The sequence below is a fragment of the Amblyomma maculatum genome, chromosome 1 (assembly GCF_055883805.1).
Source record: "Amblyomma maculatum isolate TAMU_Amacu chromosome 1, ASM5588380v1, whole genome shotgun sequence".
Classification (NCBI taxonomy): Eukaryota; Metazoa; Arthropoda; class Arachnida; order Ixodida; family Ixodidae; genus Amblyomma; species Amblyomma maculatum.
The window spans coordinates 342,727,849-342,750,382 of NC_139344.1; the positions used below are offsets into that span (position 1 = coordinate 342,727,849).

Consider the following 22,534-nt stretch of genomic DNA (forward strand, 5'->3'; position numbering starts at 1 on the left):
GCGCGGCGAACTCCATGCCGATGAAATGTCCCCGCAAATCACGCACGCGAGAGAGAGTTTAACGGCTAGACCATATTCACGATTTCCTTTTGAAATATGGACATCCCCGCCACACACTTTACATTTCACAGCAGACAACAGTTCGTTCAGCGACTCCAAACTCACAACAGTGAACGTCGTATCGTCCGCACGGCAACCGCCGGTCGCGTCAAGAAGACGGGCATCAGAAGTGGCGATGAAATCCGCTTTCCTCTTCGTCGCTGCGGTTGAACCCAGCTCCTGCAGCATTCCTTCGGCTTTTCTTTTCTTTTCAATCAAGTCCGAAGGCTGCAGCATCGTCGTGTCGTGGCGGACGCGTCCGCTGGGCGTAGGCGCCGCCGAGCTCGCTAGGCCTATTTCGGCCGCGGGGACTTCTTGACTTGCCGCTGGCTCCTGCACATCCTCGGAGCTTTCGGGTGCCGCAGGACGGTTCCGAAAGTTGTCGCCGCGCGCACTCTTCTTCTTTTTGCCGAATTTGTGGCGCGAGCGGAATTTACTGAGGGGCATCGTCTCGCCTCGGTCTCGACTCAGAACAAAATGGCGTCTCGGACGCTTTCAACGGCTGCTGGCCCGCCGCAAGCAGACGACGTGCGATAGAATCAGCCAATCGGATGGCTCAGTTGCAGTCACGTGCGCTCAGCAGCGAATCAGATGCCGCGTTTTCGTTTTTCTTTGTGGTTATTTTTCTCAGTGGCCATTGAGGGCAGACAAGCGCTAGCGGCGGGAAATTGAAACCCAGAAAGCGCTCTTTCAAACGAGCCTAACATGGCCGAGATCGGTCCGGCGGAACGGCAGTTGCGCGCAACGAAAAATGTGCCGTTTTATCGTCTGCTGCTGCGCAAATTCAGCCCGCGCGATGATTTCAATTCGTTATTATGCTGAAAATACTGACTTCTGGAAGAAGAAAATTGGTGAACTTGTAGATTAATAGCCACAGATTCCAAAAATGCCATTTTCAGAAAATCGGTTTTTTGGTCATTTTTTGGTCCCAAAGACCCGTGTCCCCCCTTAACTGAATTGCACAGGATCGGCTGAATAGGATAAGGCTGAATCAAGGGCACTGTGTTGGTTGGGCTCTGCTGAACAAAGTTCGATATTTGAACTATTTGATTCACAAAGCTTGATACTGAACTATTTGATTTCACATTCAGGCTTTTTTCTTGATTCAAATTGATATCTGATTCGAGAATTATTATTCAACATTCGCACACTTTTAAACTTTTGCCGGTACAGTAGAATCTCGATGATACGATTACGGCTGGTACGAATTTCGGGATGATACGAATTTTAAGAATGCTTTGAACGGACTACATTGTATAGAATACGTTAAGATTCGGGGTGATACGAAGAGTTTCTGAACCTGCCGCGGTTGATACGAACGTGCAAACCAGTCGTGCATGCGAGCGGGCCGGCGCGGCTGGCCTCAAGAGGGCAACATAACCAACGCGGCCGCCGCCAACTCCCCCCCCCCTCCCCCCGCCGCGAATTATAGGAACGAACGTTGTACAAACGCACAAAGCCACCGAGCAGCTCAGCGCAAGAGCTCACAGGGGGAGAGGGTACCCACCGCAGCCGCTGCCTCTCCTCTCCAACGCCTCTCACCCCACTAGCCACCCTCCTCCCCCCTCCCTTTCGTAGCAAACCGACGAGCACTAGACAAGGACGGCCAAGGCGAAGCACGTGCCCAGTCGTGTACGTCACTCATTCGCTGGCAGCTCATTGGTCTATTGAAAAGTTGTCTCGCCGGCTGTTCCCAGGAGGACTGTGACGCTGGCTGCCGCTACAGTAGTTCTCCGGTTCTCCGTTCGCCGCTTCTTTCTGTCGTTCGCTGTGACGTGAACTGCCCAAACGTTAGAAAGACGCAAGCGTTCGCTGCTGCCGAAATGTCGCGGAAGCGTAAAGCCCTTTCTTTTAAGGAAAAGCTTGAAGTGCTGAAGAGGGTCGACGAAAAGAAGAGTGTCGACTTAGCAAAAGAGCTAGGGTTGGCACCGTCAACACTCTGCACCATTGTTGGGTAGCGAGATGTCATCTTGAAGAATGTGCAGCACTTCGGTGCGAACGTGAAGCAGGCTAAAACAGCGACCCATGTCAAGCTGGAAGAGGTTCTGCTGACTTGGTTCCGCGAAGTGACAGCGGCCGGCGTCAACGTGGACAGCAAGGTGCTACGTGAAAAAGCAGACACCGTCGCGCTTTCGCTTGGAATTGAAAATTTCCAAGCGTCTGGGGGATGGCTGCACCGGTTTAAGGAGCGGCGCGGACTTGTCTGCCGGGTCGCCTCAGGTGAAGGCAAGAAAGTGGATCAGTCAGCTGTAGATGAGTGGCTGAACACGCTGCTGGCGCTGATTTCGGAGTACGCGCCACGTGACATATTTAATGCCGACGAGGCGGGCCTCTTTTTCAACCTTCAACTAGAAAGAAGTTTGTGCGTAAAAGGCCAGGCATGCCAGGGCGGCCAGAAAAGCAAGGAGAGAGTAACAGTACTCTTTTGCTGCAACTCGGATGGATCAGAGAAACTCCAGCTTACCGTCATCGGTAAGTCGAAGAAACCGAGGTGTTTCCGATCGGCGGAGCGTTTGCCTGTCTTTTACAAAGGCAACCGAAAGACGTGGATGACTGGAGATTTTTTCCGCGAGTTCTTGACAAGCCTTGATCAGAAAATGGCGTCAAGAAACCGGAAAAGTTTGCTTTTCGTGGACCAGTGCTCTGCCCACCCAAAGGAAATGACGAAAGTCAGGTTCCTGCCGGCGAACACTACCAACCATCTTCAGCCACTGGACGCTGGGATAATTAGAAATGTGAAACATCATTTCAAAGGACTTCTAGTGAGGCGTCTGCTGGCAAAAATTGACCGTAAGGAAGCAAACTTGCGGATCAGTCTCTTAGATGCTTTGCACTTTCTAGCCATGTCGTGGGATAGTGTAACTTCAGACACAATCTCGAACTGTTTTAGAAAATGCGGATTTGCCATCGGACTTGCTGCGGCTTCGGCAGGAGATTGTCAAGAGCCAGACGAAGACCTCACGATTGATGGCTGGGACAATATGGAAACTGAAGCTTCGGTTCGGGACTTCGTTACCGCGGACGACAATGTCGCGACCTGTGGGCTGAGGTCTATTGAAGACTTGGTCAATGAAGCGAATGATTGCGAAAGTGAGCCTGACAGCGATGGTGACGCTGATGACGAGTGTGATCAGCCACCGTCAAAGGCAGATACTCTTCACGCTTTGGACGTTCTGCGCCGCACCGTAAGTGTCAGCAGCGTGAGCGACGAAACCGCGGCACGGTTTTATGCCTTTCAGGCGGAGCTTGTCCGCGACATCAACAGCAAAAAAGTACAGACGAGCATTACGGACTTTTTCGGCCGCAAGTAGTTCGCCATAATAAACTTTGGTTCATTTTCAGTTCATTCCCACGTGGATGTTGACTTGTTTTGAATCATACGAATTCGGGATGATACGAATATTTTGCGTGCTCCCTTGCAATTCGTATCATCGAGATTCTACTGTAGTGGCCTAGCACGTTCAGTGTCTCAGTGTGTTTGAAGTAAAACAAAAAAATTGTCAACCTTACATCCAAGCTTCACCTTTACAGTACTCTTAAGGGGGGACGCGACTTTTGAAAACCGAAAAATCGCGAAACAGTCCGGCGAGATGCCGCGAGAGATAAACCGGGAAGCCGCTTGCTGTGTCTGCGCCGGCCATCATGCTAGGGTGAAATGCCGCGGGGGAATCGGGAATGCCGATTGTCGAGGTTTGCAGAGCACAGGATCGACGGATCTCAGCATGTGGAAAGTGGTCCGCGGCACCAAGGCGTTCGCTGTAGCCCCGACGGAGTGCTATAGCCCTAATGTATATTTTGACGGTCGATCCGGACTTGTTCGTGATAAGCGAGTGTTCGTCTTAATTGAGGCCGTTATAAGTGGGCTCGACTACCTGAATAAATTTTTTAAGGCAAGGCAAGCAGCCCATGTATTCAAAATATTATGTCTGGAATTTGTCATAATTAATTTGATTAATCAACATAGGTCTAATTGATAACAAAAAATCCAGTGCTATGCTATTTTTCAGCAAGAAAATTAAAAAAAATGGGCTTTGTCTTGCCCTGAGGAACCTATCTAGGAATCAGCATGACAAATTGCACAATGCCAGTGCCTTTCGCAATTTCTCCAGGCTTGATATGAAGGACCTATTCGAACCAATTTGATATGCTTCTGTAACTTGAGAACTAACATACACAATTCTATGAAACTTGGTGGTTTTTCATTTGTTAATGTCATGAGCCTGTCCTGAAAATTTCATCATGATAACTTGAGAAACAAAAAAGTTACTGTTCTCTCAACCTTTGAGAGCAGTTTTCTCAGAATCAATATTTTGCACGGTGTGGCTGCTAGGGAAAGTCATAGCTCAAGAACCGCTTATTGGATTTTCATGAGGTTATTTTTGTTACATAACTAAGTAAATTTCTGAGGGCAAGACAATTCGTTTTTTTCAAAATATTTCATGTGTAATTAGGGGCAGTCAATTAAAATATCATTAAGTGAGGTGTAAATTTTAACACTAAATTTGGGACTGTACAAAAATGTTTCAGAGAGGAAATTTGGAAAAAGGGAATTGTCTTGCCCTGGGGAAACTATCCAGGAGTGACCATAACAAATCTCGCACTGCCAGCACATTTTTCAAATTCTCCAGGCCTGCCCCTAGGGACCTATGTAAACTATCTTGATATACTCCTCTAACTTGAGAACCGATGAGCCCAGCTCCATGAAACTTGGTAGTTCTTCAAATGTGTGTACTATGAGCATACCCTGAAAATTTCATTCAAATACCTCAAGAAATAAAAACGTTGGTGTTAAGGGTAGCCTCCCCCCTTAAAACTTTCAGGGTGAAATATAAACCAATATATATAGAAACTGTGCAAAGTGGGAAAATCGATATTTGAAATTAAAGCCACTAGGTAAAATTTCTTGTCTTTCTCGAATTATTCTGAAGGGGTAGGAAGCCATGCATCACTGGCGAAATGCAACGAGAGAGCCTCGGGCAGCTCAGACAAAAATGCAAGGAGCACCACCCCTATAACGTGTCTTCGCAACGTTAGGGGAGTAGTGCTAGCCAAGAAATTCCCCTCAAATACTGCGTACTCTGTGATATGAAGCATGCGTAGCGCCAGAGTCTTTCAATACTACTTTACGTTCATAAAAGTTCTCTATCACTCTATGGGAGAGTTTAGTATGCTGCCCAAAGCAGCCACAAGCAGCGCTGGAGTCAACCGGGCATGTTTTTGTGGGCAGCGGAGTGGGCAGCCTTAACTGTGTAGGAAGAAATGCATTGTGAAGTGCAGTTGTGGCGTTTTAACTGGTGCTGCATTGAAGTATGCGAATGCGTGTTTTTGTAAAACCATTAAGTTTTGTTAGCGACGCAAGCTCCCACTCAGGCCAAAGGAGCAACGACGAAACGGCGATGCATTTTTGTTCCTCGCTTCACAAAGAACTAGGACAGAAGTGGAGAACGCTGTTCAGAAAAAACAATTTTTGTAGTGGATTCTGGGAGCAGGAACGCGGATGATTTTCAAATGTTTGCTCGGAGCTTCAGATGGAAACGTGCTACAACTGAAACCAAACAGCAGATTCTGTTCCCAAACTATACGAAATTTCAAACACCTCCATGTCCCTTCCATTTTGTGGCAGTCCTGAAAGGAGCGCACAGCGGACATTCAAGTACCGGCCTCAATCCTCCTGTGAAAAAATTTTCCAATGACCTCTTGGTGCAGGTGTGGTGCAAATGTGAGCAAAAACGATTTTGTAGCTGCACATAGCAGGATTTTCCCTTTGGTGCCGCTGGGGACAAATGACACAGCTGTTCCACCATTGCGTTCCACCATTTATGCACCCTCGAGAGTTAAAGTGCTGCAGTCAAGAAATTTCCCGATAAATATGCTACTGCAGCACATTTATCAGAAAATTTCTCAAAAACTATGTGGGTCTCTAACTTCAAGCTACCCTTGCTGCACAGATATCCATAAATAAAAATGCACTAGATGCCATCACAGTTTCCACATAGAAAAAAAAAATAAAAAAATATGTGTTATCTTGTGTTCCAATTCACGTTTCTTCTAGTTTACAAAGTTTCTTCATAAGAACTTGGTAATCAACCAACATTGGCCAACATTAAGTTTCCCTCAGAGTCCCTTCAAACATAGTTATTCATCTGGAAGTCCCGCAGAAAAGATAAGGCCTGATCAATCGTGCGCTATGAAAAGAAAAAAAAAAAAAAGAGAGAGAAAAGATGCCCACAGAACCATTATAGAAGGCAAAATGAAGGCAGTAAAAGACGGCAAATGTATAGGCTTCTGGTGACCTTACTGTCTGCACCTGACCAAACACGATGTGTCTGCCTCAAAAGCAGAGAGATAAGGAAAATATCACAATATCTGCTGGCTTAGCTAGAAGCAGAGATAATGTAGCAAGGACCCCTAGTTTAGGTTGGAACAAAGATAAAGCATAAACTGCACAAAGGGCTCGTCATGCTTTCCTATACACTGCACACGATAAGCACACCTCATTCAGATAAGACAAGAGCAGGGCACTGAGTCAGAGAAACTGAAGCATAATAGACCTTATTCACGTGGCATCAATTGCACGCCACAGCACTTTTGCACTGGCACTGATGGCACGTCTCAAGATGGCACCCACGGCAACAAGACAATCCTGTTGTTTAGAAAATTCGATTATTGACTACTGCACAAAGGAATGACCAACCTTTCTTGACATGCCACTTTGAAAAGTGGAGCACACTGCCCCCCTCACCACCTTCACTATCAGATTTGGTAGGAAGCAGCATGAGGCTCTCATTTCATCACCCTCTGCCCTCACCCCGGTTACCTTGGTGTTGCCAGTTTCAAAACTAAAAGCACGAACTCAACAGAGGTTTGGTTGGGCCCAGCTTCAAAAATGATCAAATACGTAGACAGAGTTAGAGGTGCAAGATTTTCCTGCAGTAGTCTCCATGTTCTGACTAATCCATCAAACTCGAAGGTATGACAATATGCAGAAAAAATGAAAGCCTCAAACATTTCACCAAGTGTTCAGGGCATCCCGATCGTATGATCTCGCAGTGCGATAACTACCCGCCTAGTCTCTGGGTTCCTAGGGCGCAGCTAAAAGGCGTAGCTAAAGGCCTTGTGGTCCTATCCCATACAGGCACTGAGGGTTAACTGCAGCAGGCCTCCATAGAGTGTGGTGTTCCAATGATAAAAAGGATATTGTCCCTCTTGTTTTATAACCTAATACAGAAAAAACTTAATCAGAAGAACAACGAAATACAGGCATTACTGCCACCAGCCACTTTCACAAGCAGACTGTGATGATGTCTTGTGCTTTTTTTGGTTTGGTGGTCTCCGCAACTGGAACTCATAGCCATCATTTTTTAGCCGACAATCATGAAGGCCACAAGTATCTCAATGCCATCATGAATATTAAGACACATCTTCCACTGTGAAGCTAATGACCATAGTACAGCACTGCAGAGGCCTGAATCTGAGGCCCGGGCCTGGCCCACTAAGTTATCACTCTACTGACCCAGCCCGCAAAACTTTTTGAACAATTATCTCGTTGATGCACACAGAGAGCATAGAGAGCTCGGAACTTCCAAGAGCCAAATGTAATAAATTTTACGGTCGTGCAATAAAGTGCTTTGCGTTCCCTCAATACTGTCAGGCCTGTGATGTATAAATATTTAAAGTGTCCTTGCAGACAGTGGGATGACATTTTTTTTTTATGCGCACAATTTCGCGGGTGAATTCATGGCTGGATTGGTTGCCTTTCAATAGAAACAAAAAGCAAAAGGGTTTGCATAGTACGCGATTCTTTCGACCACTTGGAATTCTTACACGTGCACTGACAACGGGTCCATGCTTTACAGGTGCCATGCTTTGCTTCAATTGAAACGTGGTCACCACGGCCAGAATGAAACCTGGTTACCCAGGCTCAGAACTAATGCCTTTAAACACTGTAGTAGTACCATAAACAAATAAGCCAACAAACCTTCATTTTTCTTTTTTTTTTTCTACAACGTGCAGCGTTTATCTCATTCATCTTCTTTTCATAAAACACTTATTTTGCCAAGCAAGAGTGAGAAGAAGTCCAAAAATACCAAAGCCTCCTGGGCTAAAAAAAAACTGCAGTCTCTCTCAAAGCCCACAAGAAGCATTTGGTCCGCATAGTGCTTACCCATAGATTCGTCCTTCTCAAGTTTCGTTGACATGCACAGGTTTTCGGGGCCCATTGGTGACTTGCCGTCAGGAGTGGTCTTGCCCTTGGGCTTGCGCTTGCGAGTCTGGATGCTCTCCTTTCGCATTGCCAAGGGCCGGTTGATCTGCACCCAGTTTGCATACACCCTCATCAGCAAGAAAAAAACAGATGTACAAGAAAGAGCCATTACCATTATCATCATCAACCCAGCTATGCTTATTGTGAGGCAAAGGGCTTTCCTAGCAGTCTCCAATTAACCCTCTCGTACCCCCACTGAACCCGCTTTATCCCGACAAGCTGCCCAATCTAACCCCACCCTTCTCTCTTTTCCCTGCCCCTTGCTGCATTCCCCTTTTCTTGGAATTCACTCCATTATCGTAAGGGACCATCGACTGTCTGCTATTTGCATGACATGCCCTGCAAAAGTCCATTTTCTCTTCTGTACCTCATACATGACATAATGAACTTAAGCCTGCTCTATATTACTGGCAATATGTGCCAAATCAGTATCCAGGCGTCCCTAAGAATTCGATCCCCACCTCACTTTGCCCAACAAACCACTAATCAACCAGTGCCGGGCCATGTCACCTGGCAACTACCATCTGCCAAGGGTACCTATCTTTTTTTACTCACAGCACCAAGAGTGCAGATGCCAGCTTTCCTGGAGAACAGGGCCTTTAATGCTGTTGCCTTAAAACATCAGGAGTGCACAATGATTTCATTCTCACCAGTCAATTTAGTTCCACTGCAATGCAAAGGCATTTGCCGCCACCTCACATTATCCCCATTTTGCTTCAGCCATGACCTCTATAACCCTGCAAACCTTCTAACCTGGCCACTTGACCTCAGCACTTGCTGGCCTTGATTATGTGTCCTCATTCTGAAAGGCGGCTAGTTATCTGTCCTGTACATTAAACATATTGTCCTCGCCAATTTCCTTGTCTTAATTGCAGGTAGGGCAATTGGTTTGGTTGATAGGGTTTAAAGTCCTACAGCGGTTCTGGCTACGAGGGGCGCTATAGCGGAGGGCTCCAAATAAATTTTGACCACCTCAGGCTCTTTAGTGTGCACAGACATCGCACAGTACACGTGCACTTCGCTTTATACCTCAATCAAAAAGCGGCTGTCATGGCCAGGATCGAAACAGCATCCTTGGGTTCAACAACTGAGTGCCCTAACCACTCACATCACGGCAGGGTCAATTACAGCTGGAAAATCACAAACTCGTGTTCTTTTCTAATCCACACTACTCTCTTTCTGTCTTATAGCAGACAGTGCACCAATCGCTTTCCTTTTAAAAGCTGAATAATTTGTCCACAGCGTTTTCTTTCTTCATGTCTTCAGTTTCATTTCAAACATTTTTCTAAGCATTATAGTTTCAGCATAACAGCCAAGTACTCGCAGAATACATGTCACATATTACTACAAAAACGTTCAACCCATTGCACACTTTTGAAACTGTCATTTAATTAAATTCGAAATTCTGAAAAATAGAAAACGTGGATTGATATTGCACGTCCCAATCAGAAAGTTGACGGTCACTTATTATGACAGATGCTGAACGTAAAAAATGCTTTCACCGGAACACAATATTATTTTTAAGCTGTCATGAAAACCCACGTATACCAGGTTTAGTCTTAATAACCTATCACAAAAAGATATTTTTGTGTTGGCCGCCAGTTTGAGTAGCCACGTCAATCTCCAGTGTCAATGGAAGTCTGAATGCCACAACGAGCAGCTGCAAAGCGTACCGAATAAGCGTGACAGCCAGCGAGATTGGCTGGTCAGTCACATGAGCCACTGCCTGATGTGTCACACTGCAGTGCTCTGCTGACTACCACCTTCACAGCAAGTTGACATTGGCTCATGTTGGCAATGGACACATGCAAGCATAAGGCAATGATTGACAGGCATTGCACCATACTTTCACTGACCAAGTGTCCTTTCTACCTTCCAGCTCCAATTGCCTCTATATGCGTCATAAGTCCTAAAATCAGCAGAATTTTCTGCTTAACTCAGAGTTGCCGGCGACATTAACATGATAACATTAGACTGCCCCTTTTATGAGAGAGCCGCCGGATTCCCGCTAAACATGGATTGGCCGAACAGGTCTCTGATGTGAGGCAACTCACACTGAATCAGATTTCACCGTGATGCTGTGCACGTTAAAGATCCCCAGGTAGTCGAAATCACTCCGCAGCCCTCCACTATGGCTCCTCTTTCTTTCTTTTCACTTTCACTCCCACCTTCCTCCCTTCCCTTAATTCAGGTGTCCACAGAACAAGTGTGACAGATACTGCTCCTTTCCTCTCCTTTGAACCAATTATTATTATTATTTGATGCCGAATTTCATGCGATGGTTCGTGGAATGAGGAATTAACTGCTCAATAAAGAAAAGACCCACAGGAAGGTGGGGGGCAATATGACATGCATGTTTCATTTTGTTTTAAAAGTATACAGCCTTTGAAATGTCATGTTGTACATTTACAATTTGTTCTTGGACGTATACAGTTACTCTTCACAAACGGACAACATCATAGGTGCACAGTGAAATCAGCTGCTTAGAAAAACTTTGCATGCATTTCTATGAGCACTAACTAAGCCTACTTTTCACCCCAGTGTTGATCACATCTTGCTTCCATCACAAATTAGTGTTTATCTATATGCAGTAATAAAAAATAAATAAAATTTGTTAAGGAACATGCTAATTATGGTTGCATGGTCCCACTGTATTCAGTGTGCCACAAAAGGCAGCAAAATTAGCAGCGGGAGAAAACTGTGCACAGGTGGTTCATCAGGCAATTGAAAAAAAAAAAAAAAAAAGAGGCTACACTGCAGTCCAGGCAACTCTCAAAGATATATTTCAAAGAGGAGAAACAATTATTTGAAATATTGCAGTATCTGAACGAAGGGGAACCTTTAACACACCAGACGTTAAAGAGACAGAAGCGTTTACATTGCAAAAAATATATTTATATCGAAAGTCTGAATAGGCTATATTAAATTAACAACATACTGCGCCAAATAAGATGGTGGTAGTCACAACAGTGAACGCTGCAGGGCAGAAGCAAGCCTGCTTGTCTGAACAAGACTCACATTGTGAAGCTTGAAGTAAAGCCCACAGGCGTTGCAGACAGGCTCGCCTTCATTGTTTCGCCTCCAGAGGGTGGTGGCTGTGGTACCACAGTTCGAGCAGCACAGGCCGATTCGACGGGAAACACTGGGTTGCTGTTATGAAAAACCAATGACAGAGCTAAGCACAACATCGGAAAATGATGCGCTATTCTCATTACGCTTGTTATCTTCCGACAGAGCTAAGTTGACGATCCAAATGGTGGTGATGATGAGGAGCCGATGTTGGCTGTCAAAATTTGCTTCACATTACTCTTGGCTAGGTGTGTCTTTTCAAAGCCGAACCGAATATGAATAGCCTAACACTACTGCTGAATCAGATACACATAATGTAGTTAAGGTCTAATCAAATAGTGAAAAAGTGACTCAGATAGATGGTGAATATTTGCAGGACTATTCCAAATTTTTGCAAATACTCATGCAAAAGAGTGAGGGATGACGGTTATGAGCCCCAGACAAGGAAATTGGGCATGAAGGAAGGGCTTGCTACACCTGACTGTTACCTTCTGCACTGTTTGATCTTGAAGGCCACATGTATAGACAAATAACATTTAACACCCCGGCACTGCTAGCCCACGACCCTGCTCTGAACACTCGAACTTACTGCACGCCTATTCCAAATTGGTACAAATTATTAAAAAATTTTAGAACATATTCAATTTTGGTCAAAATAATTTTCAACCTATAAAATTTGTCTTGTGCATGAATCCAATAAGAGGGTATTGCATTTACTATTCAAAAATTTCTGAATATTCACATGACCCTGCTATCCATATGAAGTGCTCGGACTACTTTCCTTAAAACCATTAGTCAAGAATGTCTATATCGAAGTATGGAAAAAAAGTGCTTTTTCGCAACACTCCCAATTCACCCTGTCAACATCAATTCACATAGGAGGGTTATCTACAACATCAAAGCTGCACTGCATGCATTATCTCAAGCTGTTGTTTTTTTTTTTTTTTTTACTTATCATGCAATGTGTAGGCAACACGAGGACACGGTAAGAAAAAGGGAAACAAAAACATGCCACTAGCAACCGCAATGGAAGGAACATGGACTGTACAGAGGGCCTCTTTACGACCAGCTGACAGCTTATCACACAGCAAACGTCAAAGACAAAAAAGTGCTTGATCATGTTGAGGCCAGAAAAAGCTAAATGTACAAATGCTGAGAACAACTCTACAATCAGCATCCCATCTACAATCAGCATCCCATACAATCGGCATGGTTACTTGTCCAGTTAGGCTTAAGCCGTTTATACCACAAGCTGTGAGCTACGTACTATTTATTAAATGCATACTGAATGGCATGGTTACTGGTCCAGTTAGGCTTAAGCCGTTCATACCACAAGCTGCGAGCTACATACTACAGATACTATGGCTTGTACATTCCATGCACTAAACGTGATACTACAGTACTACAAAAAGTATTTAAGGGTTGAGCACCACTTTGTTTAGAAGCTATAGCAATACAATGCTTATACAGATGCATCACTAGATGCTTTGTAAAGTACAATTAAGCTACAGTTTTTTTATACCACTACATGATTAAAACAATGCAGCAGTGCCAGCATGACTCTTTTTACAAAGAAACAAACTACTATGATCCATGGTAGCCATGGTATGGGTTCCCTTTCACTGTAAACAGCCGTCAAGCGAATCTAATTAACGGAGTTTCTGTGCCGAACTTTTTTCATGCCCACCTTTATTCCAGTGAAAGAAAAAAAAGCTACGAAATGCCACAACGCTCTTTCTAAAGGATGCTCAGCCATATCTAGACTTACAATTCTGGTCCATATCACTGCCTGTGACGATGGAAGCCTTACTGTGTAGCAGCTACAGTACTGCTATTTGCAAGCACACAAAAAAAATACTTTCCTGCGCTGCATTTTATAGCTAAACTTCTCCCAGCTCTCCTGTACTTGGAATTAGCTATAACTTGACTGCTAAGAGTCTTCTTTATCCAACTCTGACAGCCCACAAGCAACTTTAGTTTTGCTGCAAAGCTACACCGAATTATGTTAACAAAATCGACCGAGAGCCTCTCTAATCATTTCACACTTAATACCCAGAAAGCTGGAGTGGGCAAGCCGGCAATCAAGCCTCTATTTTTTCGCATGCTGCATATGCTGCCACATCACAATACTATCACAATAATATGACTACTGGCTGACCACACGACCTTTATGTCAAGCGGTACCATTCTTCGCTGTGGTTTCGCAGCAGGTCTGGTGGAGCCGTTCATCTTGTGGTAGAGGCCACACGCATTGCACAGGTAGTGGCCGGTGCCATCCCTGCGCCACAGGGGCGTGGAGATGGCGCCGCAGTTGACGCACTCCCGGGCTTCACCAAACCCCGCATACTCCGACGAGTCTGCGTGGGAGAGGCCGAGCATGCAACGGCACAGCGAACAGGCACAGGGTCAGTACACGCCCCAGGCAAAATTCACACAAATGAATTCGAGCCCCCATCAGGCAGACAAGTTACACAGTAAAATAACCGTATGAGTCACAATAACCTCATAAAGGTTTCTCATATTAACTCATACAAGTGTCGTACAATCTAATATACTTCTCATATGTTGAATGATACATGTATGAGATCATACAAGATTTGTATGAGTTTAGCATGAGAAATCTGTGAGGTTATTGTGACTCATAGGGTTTTCCTCACTAGTGAATGCTTTCCACCTTTGCAAGCACAATCATTTTGTTGCCTAAATACAGAACAACAGTGCACTAATGATTAATTCACTAATAACAATATATAAGTCATGCCTGAATAGATAATCATTTAACATTATCCTTAAGTAAACAAAAAAATTGAAAATTTAGACATTATGAAAAGTTTAGCTAGCAGCATGTGGAATTTTTCAGCCTCACCTCCTGCTGTATGAATAATAAACGCACAATACTTTCTCAGCAGCATCTTTAAATAAACAATGATATGCTCGTGCATCTTCCTAACAGAAGAAAGACCATCAATGCACATGCCTTAAAGGGATACTGGGGGCATATGTTTACTGCAACCAATACAGTACTGCATTCTTAACCTGCATCAAAAACGGGACTTTTACAAAGCGAGAAAAGATCGAAACACAAACACACTACCACCAAATTTCACAAGTAAAATGCATACACCGGCAGTAATCTTACTGCTGGGAACACTTTTAAATTCAACTTTCTTAGCAATATATGTGTTATGTTCCCAGTCAAACATGAACATAGACAGAAAATAAATTTTTGATTATGATAATTGAGTGGAGTTACCCTCAGTAACCCTTAAAAAGCAGCTGCTTCAACTCTGATGCGGTTTGAAATCGAAAATGAAACAAGGCACAGCTGCTGTCCACTTATCAAGTGAAGAAACTGGAACAAATTCTTTTTCACTTTCAATGATTGTTATTGCTCACGCAGAAAGTTTTGCAAAAATTTCCAGTTAACATATCACTGGACCTGCGATAGTATATACGAATATATTATAAAATGCCTCATGCCTCACACAATTTTCAGGTCATGGAACTGCACTTCCTAATAAATACTTCCACATGTTAGACAATAAAAGCTTATACAAATCTTCCCAATTTTTAAATCATGTTTTAGCACTAAGATCAAGTAACTAAATGTGCACAGCCGGATAAGAGACTTGGGAGACGTTTAAGCCTGACCTTGAGAGCGGAACGTGATAGCATTACCGAACGTAGTCGTTACTTATTGTTCCTAAGGTTCTTTGGAATATTAAGTAATGAATGACTTATATGCTGGCAATGCAGATGATGCCAGGTTTATTGCGACACTGGGCCCATGCCACTATGTTATCGCATAAAATGTACATTTACTGAAAGTGACATCTGGATGCCTCATGGGAGCTTTCGAGACCTCTCAGCACATGTAATAACACACACACATAAAGCAAAAACTTAAGTTGCAAAATTAAGTCAGCATGTGATGGACACAATGATACTCCACCAAAAAACTGCTATGATGTAAAAACGCAAATACCTGTAAACATGTCTACCACATTTTGTACTCCAACAAGGAATCTGTGAAATGGGTAACTATCTGACACAACAACACTGTGGTAAAAATTAGCGAAATGCTGCAAGACCACTAATGCTGCTGCTTTCTTATTATTATTATTTTTTTTTTTGCACTCAGTACCATTTCAAGTTTGTATACAATGAGATTAGTATATTCAAAGGTTAAAAAGAACTTCTTTCTGTTCTTGCCCTGAAATTTCTTTAAGAAATTTGTCATGAAAACATGAGATATTCAAAATAGCTCAAAAATCTTATGCTACCACAATGGAGCATTGTTTAAGTGCTAAAGAAATTAGCCTGAAAAGATAGTAAACAAAGAGAAAGTGTTTTCTTAAGACAGTGTCAGGTGCTGTAGAACAAAGTGAAAAAGGATCACACACACTAATTTTTGAATTCAGGAAGTAAGGCACTAAATCAAATCATCCACCAGAAATAGGAAACACCAACTACCACTGAAATCACACACACTAATAAGCAAAGTTAGAAAAAAAATAAAAAGAAATGGCAAGTGATAAACTGGACAGTGTTGACATAAATGAATTGAAAAAATCTGATGCATTGAAGCAAAGATTACATATTAAGAACAAAAGCTATAGCAACAAACGGCACAGTATTTATAGAATGACCAAATAATGTAAGTATACTACGTCACATCACAAGAAAGTACAGATACTAAAAACAACTTGGAACCAATTGCATGAATGAAAACCAGATACATAGAGAAACAGTTAAAGCAATGAACGATTTTGAGAACTGGGATAAACACTGTAAATTATAACTTATTATCAGACTATAGACTAAAAATGTTCAGAGAAAACCAATACACCATACAGAAACACTAAAGAAAAAAGGCACAAAACTGTCTCTTCAATGCTCGTGTCCACTACACAGTTTTTTTTCCAGGGGCACAATGGGCGTGGGATTTTTCAAGAAAGAAGAAATAGTCTTCTGCCTTGTAGTCCGCATTGATGACATGCCTTGCAAAATGTAAGTAGACCTGCAACCTCAATTTCAGTTGAAGAAACGTGGGATGCCGACATGTTTTAATTGTCCTAGTTTTAGCACAAATTTTAATGCCAGATAGGCTTGTCAACCCAGTAGGAATCCTGAAAAAAGAAAAAAAAAAAACAATAAATCTTGCATTCTAAAATTATCGAGTCAAATCGGATGGTCTAAATGAGATTCATGAACCAGCGTGACATTTTATTATGAAATAAGCAGGCAGCCAGCCATTCATTACTGCAGCATCAATGCTTCATCTGCAATGCTATGCCCCTTGAACTACCACTCAATAAGAGGTGTAAGTCACATCTGCAATGCAATAAAATAAAATTTGGCTATTGTACAAGCAAACGTCATGCTAAAAAATTATGTCTTAACTGAAGCTTTTAGAACTCCAATTCTCAAAGCATATCCGGCTGCAATTAATGCAGTGATGCTGAAGTAACTGTAATGCATGCAAGTTCAGTAACAAGTATGACTTAGCAAAAAGGCATGCCATACTGACCTGAACAGAGCCATCATGCACACAATGCCTTGAACAGTACTGTTATAATGTGAAAGCTGGACACCCAGAGATGACCCCCAACTGCATTCTCACCTAAAAGAAAGGTTTCGAAGAAGCAGCGACAAAAAAAGAAAAAAAAAATGTGCATGGCTTCCAAATCAGCCAGTTAACAGCAGAACAGCCCAAAAGCTGTCCCACATAGCGTGTAAAAAACATGGCACGCAGAGCAAAGGCTGCCCGCTTTACAAGCACACGTTTTTAAAACCGCACATTTCATTTCATGCAGTCCTTTGAAACGCGCCCCCTCAAAGGGTAAAGCGCTCCATTATACTTTTTTTTTTTTTTTTTTCGAAACGCGTTACTATGGAGGCATGGCAGGAAACCACAAATCTAACAGCAAGACCTCATGCCGAGTGTATGCGCACGCGAACGCACGTATCAAAGCGCCGCATTTAGATAGTACTTGTCAAGTCCGCCAGCGGTCTCCCGACGACCGGCCGCGCTCGGAAACACAACAATACAAATCTGTCAGCTACAATGGAATGCGAGAACGCAGTCCCAAAGGGAGTGTATATACTCACGCTCAACTCGATCAGGGACCGCAGTAAAGCCACGGACAGACAGAATAAAAACAAAAGCAGAACAAAGCTGCACGCCAGGTGTTGTTTCCAGCGCGGATATTTTAGGCCCGAGCGATGCAACGTCACGGGAGACGGTAAAAATACGATTAAAGATGCGAGACGGCGATAAGCCTCGGCTGGGCTAGGCGATCGGCGAACGGCAGCCGCAAAACTTGCAGGATAAGATACAGCGAAGCGCAACTCCTGGCGAGGAAAATCAGCGCAGCCAAAGAACGATAACGACAGTAAAGAGTTAGCATGCTCTAGAAAAAAATAAAAGAAGGGGGGCAGGCAAGCGAGCGTCACAGCCAAAGGTGTAAACATATACCGCTCCCCATCGCCAAGCAGAAGGAAATTCTCGGTTTTGAATGTGCCCACAGTTTACTAAACAGGATAAAGTGGACTAGTTAGTTGACCAAGTCTGACCAGCTGCAAGAGAACAATCGCAGCAGTGGCAATTTTTTATCAGCTGATCGCGATTGCCAGCCTCAGATAAGCAGGGTACTCAACAATAGGTCGATTGAAAGAGATTTGAGACGCGATTGTTGCCGAATACCGAGTAAAATTTCGGTGACGCGCCCCAGGACGCTGCAAAATCGAACGCGTCGAGCGAGTTACAACATCGCGGCCCAATCGCAAAAAAGGTGCGCTCCAGTGACCACCAACAAAGCGGAGATTGCCAAGCTAGTTTCTTGTATGTTTTCGTTTCGGAGGCTTACGGCAGCCTTCGCTATCGGAAGCGATAGTCCGACAATGGCAGCTAAACCCTTGCGATTACGCGAAACAAAATTTTCCCGCATTTACAGGGTGACGTCACAGACTACAAATGCGATCAACTACCCGAAACAAGACGCTAAAAGATGTATGGAAACAATAACATACTTCGTTCGAGGACGCCGCCATTACGTGAAGCGAGAGCTTCCTTTTGCTGGATTTTCGCGATGGCACGATAAGCGGCGCCACCGGTGCGTAGTCAAAACAAATACGCCTAAAGCCGTTTTATATAGCTAACATTTTAAAAACAACTCTTTCGTTTTGAATTTATACACAGGCAAAATACTTTTGCACAAACAAATCGTAATTAAGATTCTTTTGACTGATCTGACCTACATTTCAGCAAGAACTACTAGCGCCCTCCGGTGGCGAGTCGCGCAGTTTGCCTCTTGATTTAACTTGGCGCTTGATTTGAACTACTCTGATGTGAACCGCCTTGGTTTTGTTAGCTCTGCTTATTCACATTAATGGATTTTACCAGTTATACACTGACTTCTGCCACCAAGCATGAAAAAAACGGCCAGAAAACGGGCGGAAGGTAACTGAAAAGGCTGCCTCTGGTTTACCTAATTATCTTCTTTTTCTTTTCTTTTTTATCATTTCGTCTTTTTATCTATTCAAAACTGTCTTGACCGTCTGACGAGCCCAAGCCACACCCGCGTGGTTTCCCTGATGGACCGCGCAGAAAAATTATGAAAGTTATGAAAGAAAATGGTTGCGAACTTTGAAAGCCACTCTCACATTTCTTGCAGCCCAACAGTTTTTTCTTCGGGTTTCCGACGAGGTTACTTTGTCTCGTATAACAACTTTTTAACTGCACCTGGTATCACAGTGGCGCCGCGTTCAGATGTGCAAATGCTTAACTACGTGATACGCTGGTGACCTGGATTGCATGAGAAGAGGTTCGGCCGAGCTAAATTCAACCAATCAGAAAGAAGAGTGGTAAATTGCTTCTTTCGTATTATGGCTTATTCCACATAATTTAATCAAGCAAGACGGTACACTAGTTTCCCTTCAGTCGTGTTTCGATTCATTCCTGTTGCACAGACTCTACACGGTTGGGAATCCTTAATTGAACTCTGTCTCTTGCTGCGCAGTGATAGAACCCAATCAAAAGTTTTGCGCGCGCGACGTCACGCTGCCTCCGCAATTTCAATGCTCGGTCTTATCAAAAGCGTGCAGCATTGGGGAAGCTACAACTGCGACCTAAACTAATTACGAAGGCAGTTACACTAATGTATTCGCGTGCTTGAGTGGTTTATGACTGCTGCAAGTAACCGTGAGCAATAACATGACCGCCAGGTTGTAATTCAGGGTGCGTTTTACGTGCAAACATTAGTTCGCGAATACATCTGGTGGCGGTGCTTGCACAACAACTCTAGCTTCCACAATGCTGCATGGCTTTAGTGACACAGTCGTCGACGGTTCGAGTGGCAGGAATGGGTTGATTTCGGCTGCTATGCAGTTGTTCCGTCCAAAGTATGAGAATCAACAGGTCACATGACTCGACCCATAGCATACGGCTCACAGCACAGCTCGGCGCGTATTCTGACAACTAACACGCCGCGGTGATTGCATTTCACATTGGCTCGACTGTACTACGTAGGGCAACGATCCAAACCCGTCAGTCTTAGTTGGCCTTTCGTTTGCGGCCCGTCAGCAAGCGCAACGTCGAAACAGAGTTGACACTCATGTCATATATATGTATACATTGACTGCATACACTGATAATTAGTTTGTGTTCGAAAAGACAGCCTCCCAAGTTTACGTGGAAAGTTTAGCCTATGCAGATGATTACTACCAATCATGCTGCTCTTCCTTTTTTTTTTTTTTTTTGGCCCGTCGAGAATTATGTTAACCCAAAGAGCAGAAGAACCTACACTAAATAATAAGTGGAAACCGAAGGTTTAAGCGTTGAACACGCGCTTTATACACTAAGACCAGAAATTTATTGCCTAATTTTAGTTACTAAATGTTTACGAATAGGGGCCATAAATCACGAGAAGAAGGGAATCGTGCTGGGCATTATTCTGTATGCTTTACTATGCTACGCTTTGGTGACCCAGCAGGTGCTTTATTATCCTCGGAGTGGAAGTGAAGGCCTGATTTTTCTTTTTAATTCTTTTACTGAGTTCATAGTGCTCTTGGGGCTTACATTACACCTTTTGGCGCTAGACCTACGGTCACGTGTAGCTGAGCAGCAATCCGTAAGCAAAAATCTTTTGACAGGTAATCCACGCCCGTACCCCGCCGGGGTTGCGCAGTGGTTACGGCGCTCGACTACTGTTCGCAAGGAAGCGGGATCGAATCTCAGACTCGGCAGCAGCTTTTCGGTGAAGGCGAAAAGCAAGGCACCCGTGTGCTGTGCAGTGTCAGTGCACGTTAAAGAACCCCAGATGGTCGAAATTTCCGGAGTCCTCTACTACGGCGTCTCTCATAGCCTGAGTCGCTTTGGGACGTTAAACCTCACAAACTAAACCAAACTTAATCCACACCCACCCGGTGACGTCAGCGCATGAAGCATTCCCATATAGTATATATACTACCGCGAGGTGCTGACTAGATCCACAAATGGCTTCGAAAGAGTAACCATTGGGTACTGGTGAATGCAGATCATGTTAGTATTGACTTTCGGATATCACTCAAGAAAAAAGCAATTTCGTGCCTCAAAAAGAACAGGCGCACACAATTTTCCCGTAATAGGGTACAATGAAAGCGCTAACGTCATTCCTCAATTTATTTTTCCAGCAGCTATTTGGAACAGTTGCACGTCAGGAGCCTTGGCACTTCCAGTCAGCAGTTCGACCGATCTCATTAAACCATTTTCCTCTCTCTCTTTTTTATATTTGACGTTTGGAAAGCTGCACAGAAAACAACGGAGCGTTGTATCTCAAACAACCCTGTCTGGAAAGCTTAAAGAATAATTTACTAGCTAAGTTTACTAGTCATACCGATAGCTGTGATTCCATAGATCGAAGTACTATTGGGGACAAAAGTCTGTGGACCACGCACACTGCAACCAAAGTGCATAACTTTTGTGCCAGTAGTCTGAGACAATGCATGTCGATGTGAAAGTTGGACTTTAGCTTTTTTTTTTTATTTGTGCTAGAGAAATAAGCTGATAATTCGTTTAGATCGTGGTGCTAGTTCAAAATCGCCAGACGTGTGGTCCAGAGACTTTCGTCCCTACCATAAAGACCTTTAAAACCCGAGTACGCCGTTCTAAACGCCTTGGAAAGCTACCAAATTTTCCGGAATAAATCAGTCACTGATAGAGATTAGCCGGAGACTATATAAATTATTATCTTATACATGGCGTAAATTGCAAATTACCGTCTGGTACACACGTAGAGGCTTCTGGCGTAACCAGGATAAGAGAGGCTGTTAATGTCGTAATCGCCCCCCCCCCAAAACACACACACACACACACACACACACACACACACACACACACACACACACACACACACACACACACACACACACACACACACACACACACACACACACACACACACACACACACACACACACACACACACACACACACACACACACACACACACACACACACACACACACACACACGCGCGCACGCGCGCGCACGCAAGCACATACATACATACATGCATGCGTGCGTGCGTGCGTGCACACGTAAGTACATACATACATACATACATACATACATACATACATACATACATACATACATACATACATACATACATACATACATACATACATACATACATACATACATACATACATACATACATACATACATACATACATACATACATACATACATACATACATACATACATACATACATACATACATACATACATACATACATACACATGCATATAGGGTGATCGTAAACGGAACAATGATATGCATTTCTTAAAAAAAAAAGAAAAAGAAAATAAACGTTGTGGCTTCTCAAACTATTGCTGGGATGCTGGGATAAAGTTATTTCGAACACCGTTGATAGTGTAGTCACAAAGGCACTTCCGATAATGGTCGAGTCTATCGGGATTAAATGCAAAGTACTATCCAGCGCCAGTTCTAATCGCGGTATATCAATCACGCTTGATGACAAAAACTTAAGCCGGTTCCCAATGAGCGGCTGAGGTTCCGATCCGGCTAGAGGAGCAGCCGTTGCGGTCCTAGCGTTAA

The 22,534-nt window shown here is 43.8% G+C and overlaps 1 protein-coding gene across 2 annotated transcripts in view; it reads right to left on the reverse strand.

Moving 5' to 3' along the window:
- Positions 1-22,534, reverse strand: part of LOC146207619 (uncharacterized) — a 68,842-nt gene that overhangs the window by 11,638 nt on the left and 34,670 nt on the right. Inside the window, exons 4-6 of one of the 2 annotated variants that reach the window (XM_084589208.1) lie at positions 13,598-13,788; positions 11,381-11,512; positions 8,264-8,408 (exon numbers count right to left, since the gene is read on the reverse strand). In XM_084589208.1, the coding sequence (XP_084445334.1) occupies positions 8,264-8,408; positions 11,381-11,512; positions 13,598-13,788 (468 nt within the window). The remainder of the gene's footprint in view (positions 1-8,263; positions 8,409-11,380; positions 11,513-13,597; positions 13,789-22,534) is intronic. The other variant, XM_084589198.1, reaches the window with a different exon arrangement.